At 35.2% G+C, this 18,399-nt stretch overlaps 1 protein-coding gene and 1 long non-coding RNA gene across 9 annotated transcripts in view; one reads left to right on the forward strand and one right to left on the reverse strand.

Annotated features, from left to right (window-relative positions):
* Liprin-alpha (PTPRF interacting protein alpha) overlaps window positions 1-18,399 on the forward strand; it is a 466,267-nt gene that overhangs the window by 394,493 nt on the left and 53,375 nt on the right. For all 7 annotated transcript variants that reach the window (XM_089637313.1, XM_089637316.1, XM_089637314.1 and 4 more), the window contains exon 3: window positions 11,268-11,432. In XM_089637313.1, the coding sequence (XP_089493439.1) occupies window positions 11,268-11,432 (165 nt within the window). The remainder of the gene's footprint in view (window positions 1-11,267; window positions 11,433-18,399) is intronic.
* Window positions 6,051-7,466, reverse strand: LOC149419825 (uncharacterized). Of its 2 annotated transcripts, XR_016302766.1 has the most exons (4): window positions 7,269-7,466; window positions 6,848-6,938; window positions 6,386-6,743; window positions 6,051-6,265 (listed from the first exon to the last, which is right to left on the reverse strand). It is a non-coding gene; the product is annotated as an uncharacterized LOC149419825 (long non-coding RNA). The 2 variants fall into 2 exon arrangements; XR_016302765.1 differs by having other exon boundaries at window positions 6,051-6,743.

The raw sequence follows: 18,399 nt of genomic DNA on the forward strand, positions 1-18,399 counted from the left end.
TGTTACTATAAATTATGTTACTCAATAACAGTCTTCGTCATCAATGTCATCATCTAACTCATTGCCTGTGATACTGAGATTCTGGGCTTCCATTGATAAAATCTCTTCTTCTTCGTCCTCGACATCGATGTGAACCTCTGGCGAATTTTGGCATGTTTGACCATTACAGCACCCACATACAATATAACACTTCAATCCAGCTTTCCTGCAGCTACATGCAACGCCGCATCCTTTTTTACAATTGCATGAAATAAATTTTAATAAAGTCTCGGGTGCTGGTTTCTTTGTCATTCTTACTGGAATAAGCCCGTTGGTGTCACGTTTCCAGCCCCAGTTTTCTGGATTTTTTTGGATTCTATACAATTTTTGGACTTGATGGTACGTTCTAAATGCATGGTACCGTGCAGAGTCGTTCGTTGGTGGCAAAGAGGCAAGATTGAATTTGCTTTTTGTTGTCGACTTTGCGAAACGTTTGTAGCGGACTTCTTCCAAGGTTTCCTTATCCATGTCACCCCCGTACAAAACAACAAGAAAGCGTGTTCCTGCAACCGCTATGTCTTCTGGTGTTGCATCATGTTCCTATCATGGCATTGAGTCTTGTGTCGTTTTGCACAAGCGAACAAAATTTTGTTTTTCCTTGGTTGAAGAAGGACGATGTTGTATCGCAGCCGCTAAAGTCATGAAGAAACAGAATATTCTCAGCCGCCTCTTTGTATTTCACACTATTCGCGGAATACAGTCTTTCAAAAGTTTTGCCTTTTCCCGGGTTTGCGAAGATATATACTACTTTTGGGTGGTGCTAATGCTGTCAGAAGAACTAGGAGATCAACGTCTTCGCCAATAATGAAAACAGCGTCATATGATGAACACAAGGAAATCGCAGTATTGACAATCAACTCATCAGCATCTTCTTCAGCCTGCTTAACTGTAAAATCATCCTGTATAAATTGCTTTGTAAGCATCGAAATCAGACGGACTTTGTTATTTTCATTGGCTAAAAATCGTTCTTGTGAAACTTGAACTGGCATTGTTTCATCGAAAAGAACATCTGCAGACATGTGCTTCTTCGATCGGCGAAGTCTTTTTGCGGTTTTCGTATTTTTTTCACCATCATCAAGCGGATATTCATCGAAAACAATGACTGCATGTGATCCATAGTGATTTCTTACATAGTGAACGTACTTCTCGCAAATTGACCCAAAATAATCTTTCCGATTCCATACAACTTTATGTAAAAGATATCCTCCATCCACAACATTAATTTTGCTACCTTCAAGTTGCACGCCTTCTGGAAGTTGTTCGAAAACACCATAAAATGATGATTTCGTACCTTTGCGCACGAGCACACTGAGTGACCGAGCATCCAGGCAACGTCCTGTAACCAGGACTCAATCAGTGTTGCCAAGTCAGCTGTAGACTAGGATCCCACTATAACAAATCAATGCTATATAAGTATATTGTAACGTAGAAATACGTTAAAATGATATTGTGTAATATGTTCGTACAAAATTTATCAAGAAAACTGGAGTGTTACAATATTTTGTCAAAATTTTCTTCTTTCAACCGCTGTAACTCGTTACCTATTAGACTTACAAAAAAATGCTCTCTACAAAAAATGTAGGTAATTTAGTTTTCTTTATGTTTGTCTTCAACAATTTGGTTGTAAAATCAACCAATTCATAATTATTTTGAAAAAAACAAATTTTGGCACCTTCAATCCAAGATGGCGGGTCGAGCTCGACCCCCCCAAGGTCGAAAACTTTTTTTTTTCTTTAGAGTCCCAATCCTAACAACATATGTGAAAATCGCTACTACCTAACCTTTTGCAAGGTGGAGCCCTTTTTTATCCCCCACTGACTGGACTAGTGGAGGAATGAAGTAAGTTGGGACGGGGAACACGACACGTTGAGTTGACCAAGCGCGGTCAACTCGGTTCGAAGTAAGAGCAGCGATGAAATCCACTAGATGGTACCCATGAGTAAGGTTTGAACATGAAATGCTTAATAATGGGCGTCTTTCAAACTATGTGAATAGTAATATTAAGTTGAATGTGCATGTTTTAGGTAAATTTCGATAGAAACGTTACCTATTGCAGAAGGAGCTCATGATTTTATGATTCTTATCGACTAATTCATCAAACTTGTTTGATACCATCAACCATACTGCTAGACGGTAGGCAGTAACTTATGACTCGTAACCGATGTGTTCTTCATTGACAGATGTCAAAGCAATACGGTATTCAATCACGAATCATTTTCATAATATCTGATCATAATTATATCTGAATATAATGACAAGATAAATAAAATATCAGTAATTTTCAATATTTATTATTATCGTTTACAAAAAGTTACATAAAACAAATAATTATGTAATGTAAAAAGCATAAGATGCAACTTTTTGTATAAAGGCCATAATTTATTATAATATAAGTTAGAAATAGTAAAAATTATTTTATATAAAAAACGAAAATAATTATTCAATAAACTAGCATTTCGTCGAAATCTAAATGACGCTTTCCAAATTGACGTTCTTTACATACAATATCTAAGATATGTAGAGGATCACGAACATTCATAGACCTTGTGACTCCAGGATCGATAAGCTCGACAAGAATGCAATCCATTTAAAAATTAGTTAATTTATTAAGCATTTTTTCTTCCCAGAACTTGTCATCTCGAAGTATACGCTCAACTATCTCTAAGTTAGATAATTACAATCATAAAAAGAGTCGTGCTGCGAAATTCTATTTAATACATTTAAAGAAAAAAATATGTCTAATTTCGCATGTTTTTAATTATTAATGATTTTTAAATTATTTCTTGCTAAAGCAATCCCGATGAGTTACAAAACTCACTGAAAGACGGGAGGAACTTACAATACATAGGTGGGAGTTAATAATTACAATTTTACATTGATATTTTGATGTCAAAATTACAAGTTGCACATACGAAACAGTACGAAAATAGAAAAATATAATATATTTACTAATAAAACTTTTACACAAAAAATAGTTTTTACATTACAGTTATTTTACATGTCAGATTGTCGCCATAGATATCATGTCTCAGCGATCACTGTACGAGTCGGTCGAGCGTGCGAGCCCACATACAATTTAATACTTAATGACATTTTTCCTATTTACAGAATAAGGAAATCTATTTTTAAATCAATATTTAGCTTCTAAATACCTAATGTATTTTATTATAATATGTATGTTTTATTGTAACAGTTAGTTTTAATGGTTAAAATAATTTTTCTAGTCTCGGCAAAACGCACCAAATCGTCACAAGTAACAAGGAGCTTACCTTTATTTTCGACAGGGTAAATTTAGTAACTAAATAACTGTTATTACTCAGAACCGATACGCTTTTTTATTAATTAAATAAATCGATTTTAATTGACTAATGCGTTGTAAAATATCGGCATCTCGTCACAATTTTTATTAAATGATGGCAGTATGTAAAAATTCAACTTTTACGCAATATATTGAATTTTTCCTTTTTTTTAACCACTCTGCTATTTTTGTGTACTTTACAGACAGCTCAAACTGCGATCGATTCATCAACGTCGTTCTATCTCCTTTTGTATTACGGTAAGATATATGTGATTTAAGCAGTATTCGAAAGAGGAAACATTTATTTAAAAAAAAATGTTCATCTTTGCAGATTTAGCAGATTTCTGCCTAAAAACTGCTAGTAATTACTAAAATCGACGATTGAATCAATTGTACCGAGATCGTTATAATATGGACTAATAGGCAATGCTTGTAAATCTTCTACATTATGTACAGTACCAGTAGACAATGCTGCTTCTGCTTCGTTTGGAAAGATCAAATGTTCTGCGTTGACAAATAGCTTTTCAGAGTCATTTGGTTGGCATTGTGTTTGTTTCGTAGTGGAAGTCAATTTACATGTCTTCGTATTTATCCTACTTTTTTTAAGTTGGCGCAATTGCATAGCTTCAACTATAAACTGAGGTTCTTTGATTGGCATATTTCGCATTAAACGGGAATCAAGGAGTTCCGGTAGTAGACAATCCATGTAAAATCTTATCAACTTTGTTTCCATACATTGTTTCCAAAATGCATCGTCCTTTCTGATATATTCTACTTTCATTGTATTTTCTTTTCCAGTCCAAAGGCCGAACAAACACTTTTCTTTGCCTGTGACACGGAGTTGTCCTTGTATTTGGTAATACCACGAGTGTTGTTTATTGATGACCAGCTGGCCTTATTAATTTCCAAAAAGTTAGTTTTCTTTTACGTATAGCTTCGTCTAATCCCATTTTAAATGCTGTTATTGGACATTTTACTTCTACAACCATATCCTCGGTAACGCCGTCCGGCGAAGCGCCTAAAAACGGGTACTCCAAATCAATGTACAGTCCACAAGGACTAATTGTCACATTTTCTTGAACGGACAGTTGTTGAAGAGCCACCTTTTCACTGTCGATTCCATGCCGAATGGCTGCTACATTTAACAGACTTTTTGGATTTAACAAGTTTTTCACTAGCGGTCCGCAGTTAATATCTTCCCTTCTTTTGACTACAGTTCCGAATAAGGAAGCCGTTAACATATTCCGCCTTAGTTGCAACCATTCACCAGAATCTCTCTGCAAAATGGTTTCTTTTTGGATTTTGTCCCGGTTTATAATATTTTCTCTTAAATTCAAAAGAAATTCTTCTTTGCTCTTCTGGAAACATTCTGGTAGTATATCTGGTTGCTTGACATTGACACCATGAATTTCTTCATTTTTAGACATTTGTTGAAGAACACGATTCTTTTTCCTCATATACCGTTGTGTATTCAATACTCTTTTTTGACGTTTGGCTTCAAGAATTTTCACACGTGTGCTAGGATTATGATAAAAAGATTTTTGTAAATTGCACAGTGGGGCTCTTGTATTAAAAGAAACCACAGCACCATGGCATCGTGCCTCATAGGACTGCCTCATTGCAAAATTTATCCTCTTTCCACCTATGAATTTGGCGATTATGCCATTAAATCGTTCAACGACATTGCTATCCACATCGTGTATGAGACTGCGTGCATGTGCACCGACAGCAGATGTTATCAAAACGATTCTTAGCCACAGCGGGCTTCCTTTAAGCATCTTCAATAAACTGGAGTCACCCGTCTTTTCCGCAGAACAAAAATAATTTCTACACTTGTCATGGTTTCCGAAAACGTGATAGGGTGAATTTATAATGTCTTTATGCAAATTTTCGATTTTTTTCGACAAGGGAATGTTAGAAATTTTATTGTATTTGATTGAACAGGTAACAGCCTTACGGAGAGACATAATATTACTAATGCTCAATAATTTTCTCAAATTCTTGGGATATTTTGTGTCAGTGACAAGAGAGCGTAGTTTTGTACAAAAGTTACGTAACACGTGATTTCTGCATTCGATCTTTTCCACTGTATTGTCCAAGTAAGGTCGGGCCTGCAATATTTTGGAATACGTGCTGGAGTCTCCATCTGATACTAGCCGAGCATAAATTAAGTTGTATTCTTTAATCGATTCCCTAAAACCCTCGAGAAGAATATCTGACTCCATGCCGCTTGAAGAGCCGGTGTAATTTTAAAAAACATACATGTCCTGTAGGTTCAGTGGCTTTTTTTTCTGCTCGAGCGCAAATACAACAATATTTGTTACGAACTGACATAAACAATACCTTTCCAAACTTCTTTCCAATAATTGCCGCTGCTCCTGACAAAGAGGAATAGTTTGTTCGGTATGATCTCTTACTCCAGGATCCATCTGCAATCACGTCAATCATGGCGGTTCCATTTTTGTTGACTCTTCCTTCTTTTAATGCTGCATCCCTTTCTTCAGCAGCTGCCAACGCCATACAATCGATAGAAGTTTCCTGCCATTTTTCAGATACTTCTGAATGTATTTTCGTATACAGTTTTGGAGACATTGTTGGTATGTCTACTGCTGCTAAAAACTCCTCCAACTGGTACTGTCCCCCACCAATTTCCATAATCCCAGACACCGCACATCTATTAAGATCCAAAGATGCACAATCATCATCGGTCGAAAGAAAGCTTTGATAATTGCAAAAATTGCATTTTATTGTAAATTTAGAAATAAGACCAGTTCTTTTTTCGCTTACTATTTCCAAATTTCTTAGACTACATCCAAAATTTTCGCAATGTTGACTAAATATTTTGAGTTTTTTTAGAAACATATCAACGTTAACCAATCTACGGCCTTCAATCAACATCTCAGTCTTGAACGGTTGACAAACTTCCACCTAAAAGAAAAAAAAGTATATTTTCACATTACTTCTTCAGCGTAAAATGATTCATCATTCAAACATATAAAATAGAATTTTCTATTCAACTATGTTTCTCTTTATATTGCTTTTACATACCTCGTATGAAATTGGGAAGGAATCAACTTCAATATCATGAGTGCTAAGCCCGAAAGTTGAGGAATCCCAGGCGTTTGTATCTGGTGTAGTCTCTTGTACATCCTGTAAGAAGACTATTTGTTGGAAGCTTTGCATGTAAATATGTACGGTCATTATATTATATTTGGCAAAACAAACAAATGGCTGCCTTCAAGGTAAATCTGCGGTGGCTGGTTTCTACAAACTGAGCTAGTCTTGTTTTAAAATAAAGTGTTCTTACTTTAAGGTTTGGGCTGGAAACGGCATGCACGTTAGTGTCATAAGAACTAGAGCCAGCAAATAGTGAAAACTTTTCAGGTTCATTCATCTCTGGTCCGTGCTGAAAAATAATGTCAGTTTTTGTTAATTTTTTTAGAGCGCTTATTTAATCATATAAAATTAATATTATTTACTTTATATTTACAGAAATTGTGAAAAAATTACCATGTTGAGTGTCGGTATAGCGTTTAACACAATACTCGTATTTTCTTTATTATTTGCAATATTATCTGGATGAAGTCTTGCGGAATTTTTCCTAAAATGAGAAATACTTGTTAATTATTTAAACTGTCTCTATTCCCTAATTATTTAGAGATGTATTAAGACATGCCCGACAAACTTTCACCAACGATTCCTGAGCTTATTTGGTGTAAAAACTGCATTTCGGTAAAAATAAAAATATGTCACCGGAAATCAAAATTAATTTACTTCTTATACTCCAAATTCAATATGCTCAGAAGTTTATCGACTGCGTATATATGTATATATCTACATATATAAAATTATTTAAGCTGACATTGTACAATTATGTTCTGTAAAAAATGTATCCCAAAGATCTACTTTTATGTGTGTATTTAAGTAGTACCTTCTCCATTCCGCTAAACATTTTCCTTGGTGCCGTAATTTTGTTCGGGATAAAACTCCTTTTGTCTTCTGTTTTCCCATATTTAACTGAAACGTAAGTATATATTAGCCAAGAGATTTATTATAAATTGGTTCAATTTTACCTTAAATTTGAAAATCATTTCAACGTAAGTAAGTGCAGTAACTTGGGGAGATAATTGCACAATTCTATCTACAACAAATGATCTAACAATCTAAACTTAAAAGATTAATGACTCTTTTTAATATTCGAATGACTTTAGGTACTTTATAGGTGACATATGTCTAATTTTCTGTATGGAGAAAAACTTTCGATGTAGAGTTTTTGTTTTATGGAAAAAAAACTTTCGAATTTCAAAAATTTGTTGTTGGGTAATTTAACTGGTTTTGGTGGATTAGAGCTTGGATACGTATTAGAGTTAAAACACATAAATTAAATACCTATTTATTTTAGAAATTTTATTTTCTACAAAATTAGTATCAATAATTTTTTTCACAAAATTGTACTGGAAACGAGATATTTACAAAAAACCAAAGCTAGTCGCGCAAAAAACTTGTTTTTTTCAAAAATATACGCACCTTTATGACTTTCTACCTCGGTACCTATTAGAGATTGAAGAAAATTGTTTTCTCAAAAGTTGTAAGTAATTTTATTTTCTACTTTAATTGTCTAGCTAATTTGGCCGAAATTTGCATTGGGAATGAGATATTTTGGAAAAACTAGATTTTGGAGCGATTTCGGCCGGTTTTTTTCAAAATGGCGGCGCGAGCACAGGTGTGCCAAGGTCGGAAATTCATATTTTACATCAGGGGACCAGTTTATAAAATATATAAAAAAAATTGGGACTACCGGAATAATTACGATCGCGAATCGTTAATTGCCCTGGAGTATTAGTAATGAAACGAACTCTTCACAAACACTTAATTGAAATATAAGAGAATACCACTCCTTAGTAAAAAACTCCTTTTATTTTACCATAATTTATTAGATATACCATTGTTACAACTAACATGACTGTATAATTAGAAATTTATGTAAAAGCCCAGTAGGGCGTAAATAAAGGAAAACGATTCTAGTGAAGGGGCCACTCTATAACATTCTGTGCCGCTGATTGCCAGCCAGCTCGCCAAGTGTCGTAAAAAACGGATTAATAGTAAAAAAGTCTACTTGGGCTAGAAATGATAAATAATAACATAACGACAATACTTTAGTGTCATCTTTTTTCTCAAGTGCCTACACATTTACGCATTTAATTTTTGTTAAAATATTATATTAGGTATTTATAGCATGTCTGAGTTCTTCACAATCAGTTCCAATTTTTCCGTGCCCAAAAATTGGTGTGACTGAAAGCCAAATAATATAATTTATATGTAAAAAGAAACTACACTGTTTATAATTATTATATTTGAAATACTTTTTACGAAAAAAAATATTTAAGGTAATATTTAACTATTAAAATAAAGAAACTTAAGAATTAAAAAACTTCTACTAAATAAACTGTTTTCATATTTTTTTAACAATGTCCAAATTTATCTGAAACATAACCACTGTACACATTTTAAGAATAAACAATTGAAAAAAATATAATGTATTCTTTTATATTGGTGAAACATATACTCACTTGAGGAAGAAGTTAAATTATAAAAAACAGAAAATTTCACTAATAGATTTCAAAGTAATCGTTTGATTAAATAAAAATATACGTAAAAGAAATGACCGAAGCGACGGGCCGGGCGACACACAACCTTACAGGCCGGAACTTTGACGGCGTCTGAATCAATACGTAGTAACTCCTTGTCAACGCGCACACAAATATACTACGCATAATCCAGAGTTTTGAAGTTCTGGCGGTTGATTTTTGTGTATCTGGCCAGAAATTGAATTGTCGCGCGTGTTTTTATTTTAATTAATTCGTATGAATACATTGATAAAATCTCTAATCTTTTTTGAGGGATTCGTCGGGAAGTTACTAATTCATCGTATAGAAAAATAAAATCTGGTACTTGCCGCTTATCTTACAACATTTTACATTAAATATAATGTACTTATCGTTTTACATAATATATTTAATGGTAAGGTCCTGTTTTTATTCATCTTAAATATAAATAACTTGCATCCCTTCGAATCCCTCGAGAAACATTTAAGATTTTAGTAATAAGCTCATCAGAAATAATTAAAATGTGAGCGTCGGGGCAAATCCCCGTTATCAGGGTATTGTGTCGCCTTAACAGCAGGTCAACGTTTGCAGGGGCAGTCTCGGGTCCCGGTGACAGCGGTCTGTCATAGCGTTACTACGTCATAGCCAAATTCGAACCGTTTAGGAATTAACGATTTTGGGTAGTTTTTAATAATTATAATAAAAATGTAACATTTTTAGTGCGACGATCAGAACCAGAAAAATTGACTTGAAATATTCCACACATTTTTAACTGTCGAACGCCTTTCTGTGGAATGCTAACAAAAACAAAAATACATATTTAAATTTCATAATTCTCAATAAAGATTATGGTTGCGGTTCCCTGGTTCTACTAAAATCCCGTTCGCCGCGGTACGGTAAAAACAATTTTAATTTGCCTAGTAAGGAGAGGAAAAGGTGGTAAGACAACAAACTTACCCTAGTTCGTATGTTGCTTCTTGAGCTTTTCTTCTAGTGGCTGGTGTCGCAGCACACACACGAAACAATTATTAATTGTCTTCCATAACAGTATTATAGTTAACGTTTATTTTTATAAGTGTCAACAAAGTGACTACACATTGCTCTGTAACTACTTTATTAGTACCTTAAGTACTTATGTTGTACTCTATTTATTATTCGAGTGTTAAGCGACGTACTTAACTTAACTTTAACCAGTGATTCCTGACATTATTAGGGTTAAAATTTCAATTTTTGAGGCGAGTATGGGTACCGCCGCCCTGGGAACCATTTATTGGATAACCAACACCTATGCCAAGGTCACCCCAAGTGGTTCGCTATGTTTGGTGACTTAGCAGAGGTGATCGGGTTCATGGGTCGAGGTTTGTCCAGGTCTTAGCGACAGACGCGTCTACCAACTGCATGGAAGGCCAGATTGGAAGACTGGTCGAGGGAGATCTTATGACCCACCAGGCAGGACTCTCAGAACATCGCCTTGCACCGCAGTGGGATTCATACATTCGTCACTCCTGATTCCCGCATTCCTACCTAACCCTCATACCTTTTTTCCTTCCAGAACTTCCTCCCCCTCCTTTCCTAAAAAGACCCTCTAAAAAAGAAACTATACATTTATGTCGTTAGAGATCACTCAGTCAAGTAACCGAACAAACCCTCAAACCGACCCTAACTTTACCTTTCTAATACCTACCGATTTTTTATGTTTTAAGTTGAAAAAAAAACTCAAAAATGTCACCGGAGACCAAAATTTCGTAATCATTTTTTAATCCAAATATTGTCAGGAATCACTGGTTAAAGTAAAGTACATCTCTAATACCCTGTATAGTATTTTGAACTCCGTTGTACAACCGAACTCTCTATGGTAACTTATATTGTACCTGCTTATATCGTTCATACTCAGTTTATTATATTATGTACTTATTATTGTACTCCTAAATAACTTACCTGTATAACAATGTATACAGTGTCATCTAGCTTTCAAGGCATGAATAAATAATTTTCATTTTTGGTTAATTTTTCGTGTTTAAAATGTAGTGTATTTTTTACAGTCGAATAAAAATGTATAAAGTTAGATTTTTGCCTCGTAAAAATGTGCCCGATTTCAAGTGAGCTCTATACGTTTTCAAATCAGATGAAGTCGCAATAGTCAATCTCTCCACAATATCACTGCGGTCGGGGACTAATGCCATCATCAGGGGCGTTTTTAAATCATTTTTAAAAAACATTTCATTAGTTGTATGAAGTTGTTCTTTTTATTACACTGATGTTTCTTTTTTACGTGTATTTATTTAGTTTTCATCAATAATTTATCTGTATTGTGTTGTTTGCAGTTACTTCTCGAGCACCTAGAATGCCTGGTGTCGCGGCACGAGCGCTCGCTGCGCATGACGGTGGTGAAGCGGCAGACGGCCCAGCAGTCGGGCGTCTCCTCGGAGGTCGAGGTCCTCAAGGCGCTCAAGAGCCTGTTCGAGCACCACAAGGCGCTGGATGAGAAGGTATGTCGTGACTTGTACTCTGTAGCTTTTGGCTTGTGAGGCCGGAGATCCAACTGTTCGGAACACCCAGACCCTATATATTATATTCCTGTTAAAGAAATGGTTGTGTGTTTTCGAACAGGCGTCCCGAGCGCTAAAATGCCTTGACCAGGATTTATGCAGTTTTAATCTCTAGGAGAAAGGCTTGTGTTCCCCTTGACGTGGGTAGCCGGAAGAAGGTTATACTTTCATCTTGGCTACCTTATAATTGGCGATGATAGAATGAACACGTAGGTTGATGACTCCCGTGACTGAGCGGTTAATATCCTTGGTTTCGGATACAGAGGTCTCAGAAAAGAAACTCGGCGTTCACAAATCAATTTGAACATTAAATATTATATGAATGTGGATAACATTTAAAGTTCCATCATAACTTCCCACGGAGGAACGGTCGAAGTAACGGCGTGGTGGTTACAACTTGCCAAAATATTCTAGACAATTGATCCATTGGAACAAAAATTGTTCAATTGTATTACGTTTACTTGGATACGGACCCTGTTAAAGATATTTAATATCGGTCCGTTCGATTTTGGCAAGAACATTGGCCTTAAATCATTAGCCATTGATTTAGTTTCCTCATCCCATAGAACCTGTGAAGAATATATTTTTATTCTCGCGGAACGCAATCAGTCGACACCTCGAACCGCCTCGACATCTGTTCTAGTCTAATAAATTATGTATTCTCTTTTAATTTGTGCAAAGATAAAACTTAATTTCGCTTGGAGCAATTCATCTTACTTTCTTTGAAAATACACCTCTTTAATCGCGTATTTCGACAGGTACCGTAATTCCCTGGGAGCTCGACTATAATAAAATGCCGTATTTATTTTTACTCCTCGTTGGACTTAGATATTTTAAGTTTGTGGTTTTTGTACCGCCTTCCATAAACAAATTTATTTTTGTTTCGTCCGAAACAACTCCAAGTTCCTATTGCTTATTTATTCCGAAAGTTTATTTTATTTATTTAGAATTAACGGCACAACTGCCATGACATTTAGGAACACTTTTTTTACAGTCATAGTACAACATAGAAAGAAGAAAAAAAGATATATTATAAGACTATATAAGTGAAACAAACAAAATAATATAAAAACGAAAACATCTGTTATGCATTTAACTTGCTATAATATGTTCCCCTTAAGGGTTTAATTAGTATAGCTTTATAATACTTCAATAGAGGCATATTATAAACATCAGCAACATTAGCATAAGAGTTACTAATAGTGTGTAAAACTAACTAACTAACCATCACCCCGTTTCCCCGCAGGGGTAGGCAGAGATGACGGACCGCCAAACAACTCGGCACACACTTCTTGCCTCATTCACATTCATACATATTATTCTGACTCTTGACATGGCCCGACTCGAGTATCTGATTCACTTGATCGTGCCACGTGTTCCTCGGGCGTCTCCGACTTCTGCTACCATTCGCATTTGCATCTTATATCCTCCTTACACTCCTATCTTCGCTCATTCGCTCTACATGCCCAAACCATCTAAGCGTACCTTTCTTAATCTTACTCATTAAGCTTACATCAGCCTTCCACTATTTGCGGATCTCCACATTCCTCACACGATCATGCATGGTTTTACCACAAATACGCCTCAGGGATCTCAACGGCATTCAATCTACTTTCATCCTTTCTTTGCCAGTTCCATGCCTCACTTCCATACATCAGGGTAGGTACCAGCACTCCATTGTGGACTGCATAAAACAATTGAAGCCTAATACAGTTGTAAAATTGTTACAATAATACATAAACCTTGATCTTATGGTAGGAACATGAAAGTGATTCAACATTAATGGTGACCGGATAAATCATCAAAATGATAATTCATCACATCTTTAAAAAGTTATATAAAGTCATGGAAGGAGAGTGATGAAACAAAAATTTTATTAACTGTTTTTTTTTCATCGTTTCTAATGACTTTATATCACTTCTTAAAGGTGTGTTGAATTGTCGATGTGTTGATTTATCATGGAACCAACATTAATATATGAGGACTATACAATTGATAATGTACAATTTTATTTAAAAATACAAGATTTTAAAAAATTCTATCACAAATTCAACAATTTTAATGAGTGTGTTAAAAAATCATAACTTTTGATTCCAAACGAATTCCAGTTGATAAATACTACACTATTTTCGGTTAGTTGAAAGTCTTCCACTTTGTTCACATTTTATGTAACCTAATTTGGTATTCGTAAGTCGCCAGTAAATAAAATATGGTGACCGGATAACTCGTCAAATTGACAATTCAGCACACCTTTAAAAAGTGATATGAAGTGATGAACTTAAAACCAGGTTTAAGGCGATGCACTACGTAGTAATGCAAAATCATGTGTTTTGGGTTTGAAAATTTGATGTTTTAATTAAGGCGATGCACTACGTCGTGTAATATTTTAAATCGAGCCGTTATCAATAACACCGCTTATGTAGATGGCGATAATGTTTCAATTCCCGCTTAACACCATCCTCCTGTTTTGATTTATGCAAGAAAAAAACATGGCAAAAAAGTGCCTTTTATTTTATTTTGTGGATGTTCAGGCATAAATATTTAATTTTTTTCCGATCATTTTACAAATAACTTAATTTGCCACATTATACAATAAAATCATAACCGAAAATGGGTTCGTAAGTAGGAGATTTTGAACTTTAAAGCTGTTTTCATAGGCTTTATACATTATTTTTTTCTGGGCTTATAAAAAGACTTATCTAAAAAATATTCGATTATTTCAAAGGTCAAGATGTATTCTACTCGCAGTATTTAATTAAGGCATCTGAAACATTTCTTGGTGACCAAATTTTCAAACCAAAAACACATGATTTTGCATTACTACGTAGTGCATCGCCTTATCGCCATCTACGTATGTAGTGTTATTGATAGCGGCTCGATTTAAAATATTACTTGACGTAGTGCATCGCCTTAATAGGTTACGTAAGTCATATTTATATGTTAGTTTTTTTCATCGGTTTTAATGACTTTACATAATTTTTTAAAAGGTGTGTTGAATTGTCATCGTGTTGAGTTATCGTGGAATCATAAAATGAAAAGTCGTTAGAAGAATTTGCCACCTGGCCTTAATAATAATTACTACGTAATTAAATAACATATTTTTCAAATAACTTTTAAAATTCCTAAATGAAGCGTTAATTAATAAACTAAAGTGAATTGTAATGCGGTATTAATAAACCTATAAAAACACAATATGTTTTGGTTACTTGTTTATTAATTATTTTTAATAAATAAAAAAAAAAATAAACAACATGCTGCCAAAGGATATATTTTACCGCACAAGTCGTAAATGTATCTTTATTACTGTGAAAAAAATAAAATAACTACGGAGGTTACATGACGAAATTACACAAGCGTTAATTTCACGTAACCAATATAGGCCAGTGCAATTAGCGCCAAAAAGGGGGTCGCGATCGAAGTAATTCCGGTAGTCCCAATTTTTTTATATGTTATATAAACTGATCCCCTGATGTAAAATCTGATTTTCCGACCTTGGCGCACCTGTGCTCGCGCCGCCATTTTGAAAAAACTGGCCGAAATCGGACCAAAATCTAGTTTTTCCCGAATACCTCATTTCCAATGCAAATTTCGGCCAAAGTATCTTCACAAGTATAATAGAACATAAAATAACCTATAACTTTTGTCTAAACAAATTTCTTTTATCTCTAATAGGTACCGAGGTAGAAAGTCGTAAAGGTGCGTATATTTTCGAAAAAACAAGTTTTTTACGCGACTAGGTTTGGTTTTTTATAAATACCTCGTTTCCAGTGGAATTTCATGAAAATTTTATTGATACCAATTATGTAGAACATAAAATTTCGAAACAAGCTGTGCAGTTTTTATGTTTATATAGTTTTTTTACCGATATAAAGAATAAACAAATCTAAGTAGGTCCGCACAGAAAATCTATCACGTTATTAGATTTTTGTTTGCATTTTTAAATACATACATCTATAAATTTACTAGAGGGCACTTCGGTATGGGGGGACTCCCCCCCCCACCTTTCTACTCCTGCCCACCAGTTCCCTTCAGTTGCCGTGTGTCACGTCTTGAGCCTGGAGCGGAGCTTCACAGCGTCAGTGTCACAGCAGCGTTCATAAATTTTGGTCAGGGACGGGGAATCACAGACAGTTCCATCCTTCGTTGGACTACTGGATTCGTTTACCTGCATAAAATTTGTGAGGGTATCGAGTCATTCTGTGGGATTGAATCAGGAACGTCAGAGCAACATGTAGAGATGAGGCCTAAAAGAATTAAGAGGGATGATCGAGACGTTCAAACTCTCATTGATTGGTTTGCTTGCCATGAAACATTTCCTAAAACAAACGTGATTATGTCTATTAGCAGTGGCACAATCGGGGATAGAAGTCACTTGTCACATGGCTGAAAAGATGGGGAAATTAGCTATGTCTAAAGTTATCAACCAGAACTTTGGAAACCTACACATAAAACGTAATGATGCGATAGTTTCTCTTGCGGCGGTGACCAGCAGTGTCAAAAATCGGGGTTTGACTATGGCAATAGATCCATTAAAGCTATTCCATCGTATGTGTATTGCCAAAAAGTCTGAAAGTGAACTTAAAAAATATTTTAAACATGAACTCTCTCCTGTACCATCGTCTCTTTTCTCAGAGGAAGGCATGCGCAAAGGAACGAAGTCTATATTTTATTCATCATTCAACCCTCTACCAAATAATACAGAACTGGGAAGCAGTAAAATACACGTAATTGATGGAGGTTATTTACTGCACAAAGTTTTATGGGGTCGAGCTCAACCTTTTTCAGTAATTTTCCAGCAATATGTCAGGTATGTACAAAATCATTATGGATCCAATGCAGTAGTGGTATTCGATGGATACCCAGATTCTATGGAAAAGAAAATCATTAATGGGGTGGAAAGAGCACGGCGTGCCAGAGTTACAACTTCTGCTGAAGTTTTGTTTTTTGAAAGCATGCACCCACAAGTGCCACAGGAAAAATTTCCGGGAAGTGAGAAGAACAAGTCTCGTTTTATTTCCCTACTCAGAACCTCATTTGCACGATCCCACATAACGACAGTACAAGCTGAAGAGGATGCTGACGTTCTCATAGTGAACACAGCAAATTCGTTGTCATCTCAACATGATGTAGTCATAATCGTTGGTCAAGATATTGATCTGCTGGTACTCCTCACAGCTCTCTTACCTCCCAACGTATATTACCAAAAAGTTGGAAAAGGTAAATCACCTAACGCGTTGTACTCGAACAAATGTTTTAAACACATTGAAATAGTTGAAAACATTTTATTCCTTCATGCCATAAGTGGTTGCGATACAACTGGAGCTCCGTTCGGTCAAGGCAAACACAAATTTTGTAATATTCTTCTCAAGAACCACTCAGTGAATGAACTTGTTCGTGTATTTCAAGGCCCAAAAGCAAAGACAGCAACAATCACTTTGGGTGCCGAACAACTATTTGCACTTTTGTATGGCGGCAACAAGAAATCAAATTTGGAAAATTTAAGGTACATCATTTTTGTCAAAGGAGTAAAAGAGAACAAATTCAATTTATCCAGGCTACCACCCACCAAAGATGCAGTCCAGCAACACGCTTCAAGAACATACTTGCAAGTGCAGACTTGGCTTGGTCACGATAAAGATCTGACTGAATGGGGGTGGAAAAAGGATGCTGTTGGGTTACTTACTCCAGTAACAATGTTGAAGGAAACTGCACCTCAGGCCTTGCTGAACTTCATACCATGTCAATGCAAAAAAGGTTGCGCTGGAAAGTGCACCTGCAGAAAGTCGGGTTTGAAATGTTCCCTACTCTACATTCATTGCAATGGCAACTCCTGCGAGAATGCTGTAGAAGCCTTCGTTGATGACGATGACGAGGAATATGATGACCCAGTCGCCACAAATTTGGGTGATAAGACAGATGAAGAAGCTATTCAGGGCCAGAAGTAAGAAACTATAGTCAAGGGCTCGTACTTCTGTCTAAACTGATCTACCATTAATTTTATTTTTTGTTATGCTGACAACTTAACTAATAAAGAAAAGAATGTCAATAAATGTTAATTTTACGAAAATACCAATTTTTTATCTTTTTTATGTACCTTATCATCTTAATTGTATTAATAATCTTAAATATATGTTGTGATTACGTTGATAGGCATGTCAGACCAAGCTGCGAGCACAAATGTAGTGGCTTGGCCTATTTTAGTGGTCTTCCCATTGGGAATGTATGGCGACCGATATGCTGAAATAGTCTATCTACCATATTTATAGTTAGGTCTGACACAGGCATGACGATTGTTGTCAACGTATATGTTCTTAGAACAATAATTGTTAAAGAAAAATAAAATCAAGGAATGCAAAGTTTAAAACACCTAACCTCTGTTTCAATTTTTGGCCTGGTTTTGGTGGATTAGAGTTTGGATACGTAATAGAGATAAAAAATATAAATTATATACCTATTTCTTTAACGAAATTTTATTTTCTACATAATTATTATCAATAAATTTTTCATAAAATTGTACTGGAAACGAGGTATTTATAAAAAACCAAACCTAGTCGCGCAAAAAACTTGTTTTTTTTCAAAAATATACGCACCTTTACGACTTTCTACCTCGGTACCTATTAGAGATAGAAGAAATTTGATATTACAAAAGTTGTAAGTTATTTTATGTTCTATTATACTTGTAAAGATACTTTGGCCGAAATTTGCATTGGAAATGAGATATTTGGGAAAAACTAGATTTTGGCCCGATTTCGGCCAGTTTTTTCAAAATGGCGGCGCGAGCACAGGTGCGCCAAGGTCGGAAAATCAGATTTTACATCAGGGGATCAGTTTATATAATATATAAAAAAATTGGGACTACCGGAATTACTTCGATCGCGAATCGCTAATTGCACTGGCCTAATAATAA

This window comes from Hesperophylax consimilis, chromosome 11 (genome assembly GCF_061612785.1).
Source record: "Hesperophylax consimilis isolate HC1 chromosome 11, BYU_Hcon_1.0, whole genome shotgun sequence".
Lineage (NCBI taxonomy): Eukaryota > Metazoa > Arthropoda > Insecta > Trichoptera > Limnephilidae > Hesperophylax > Hesperophylax consimilis.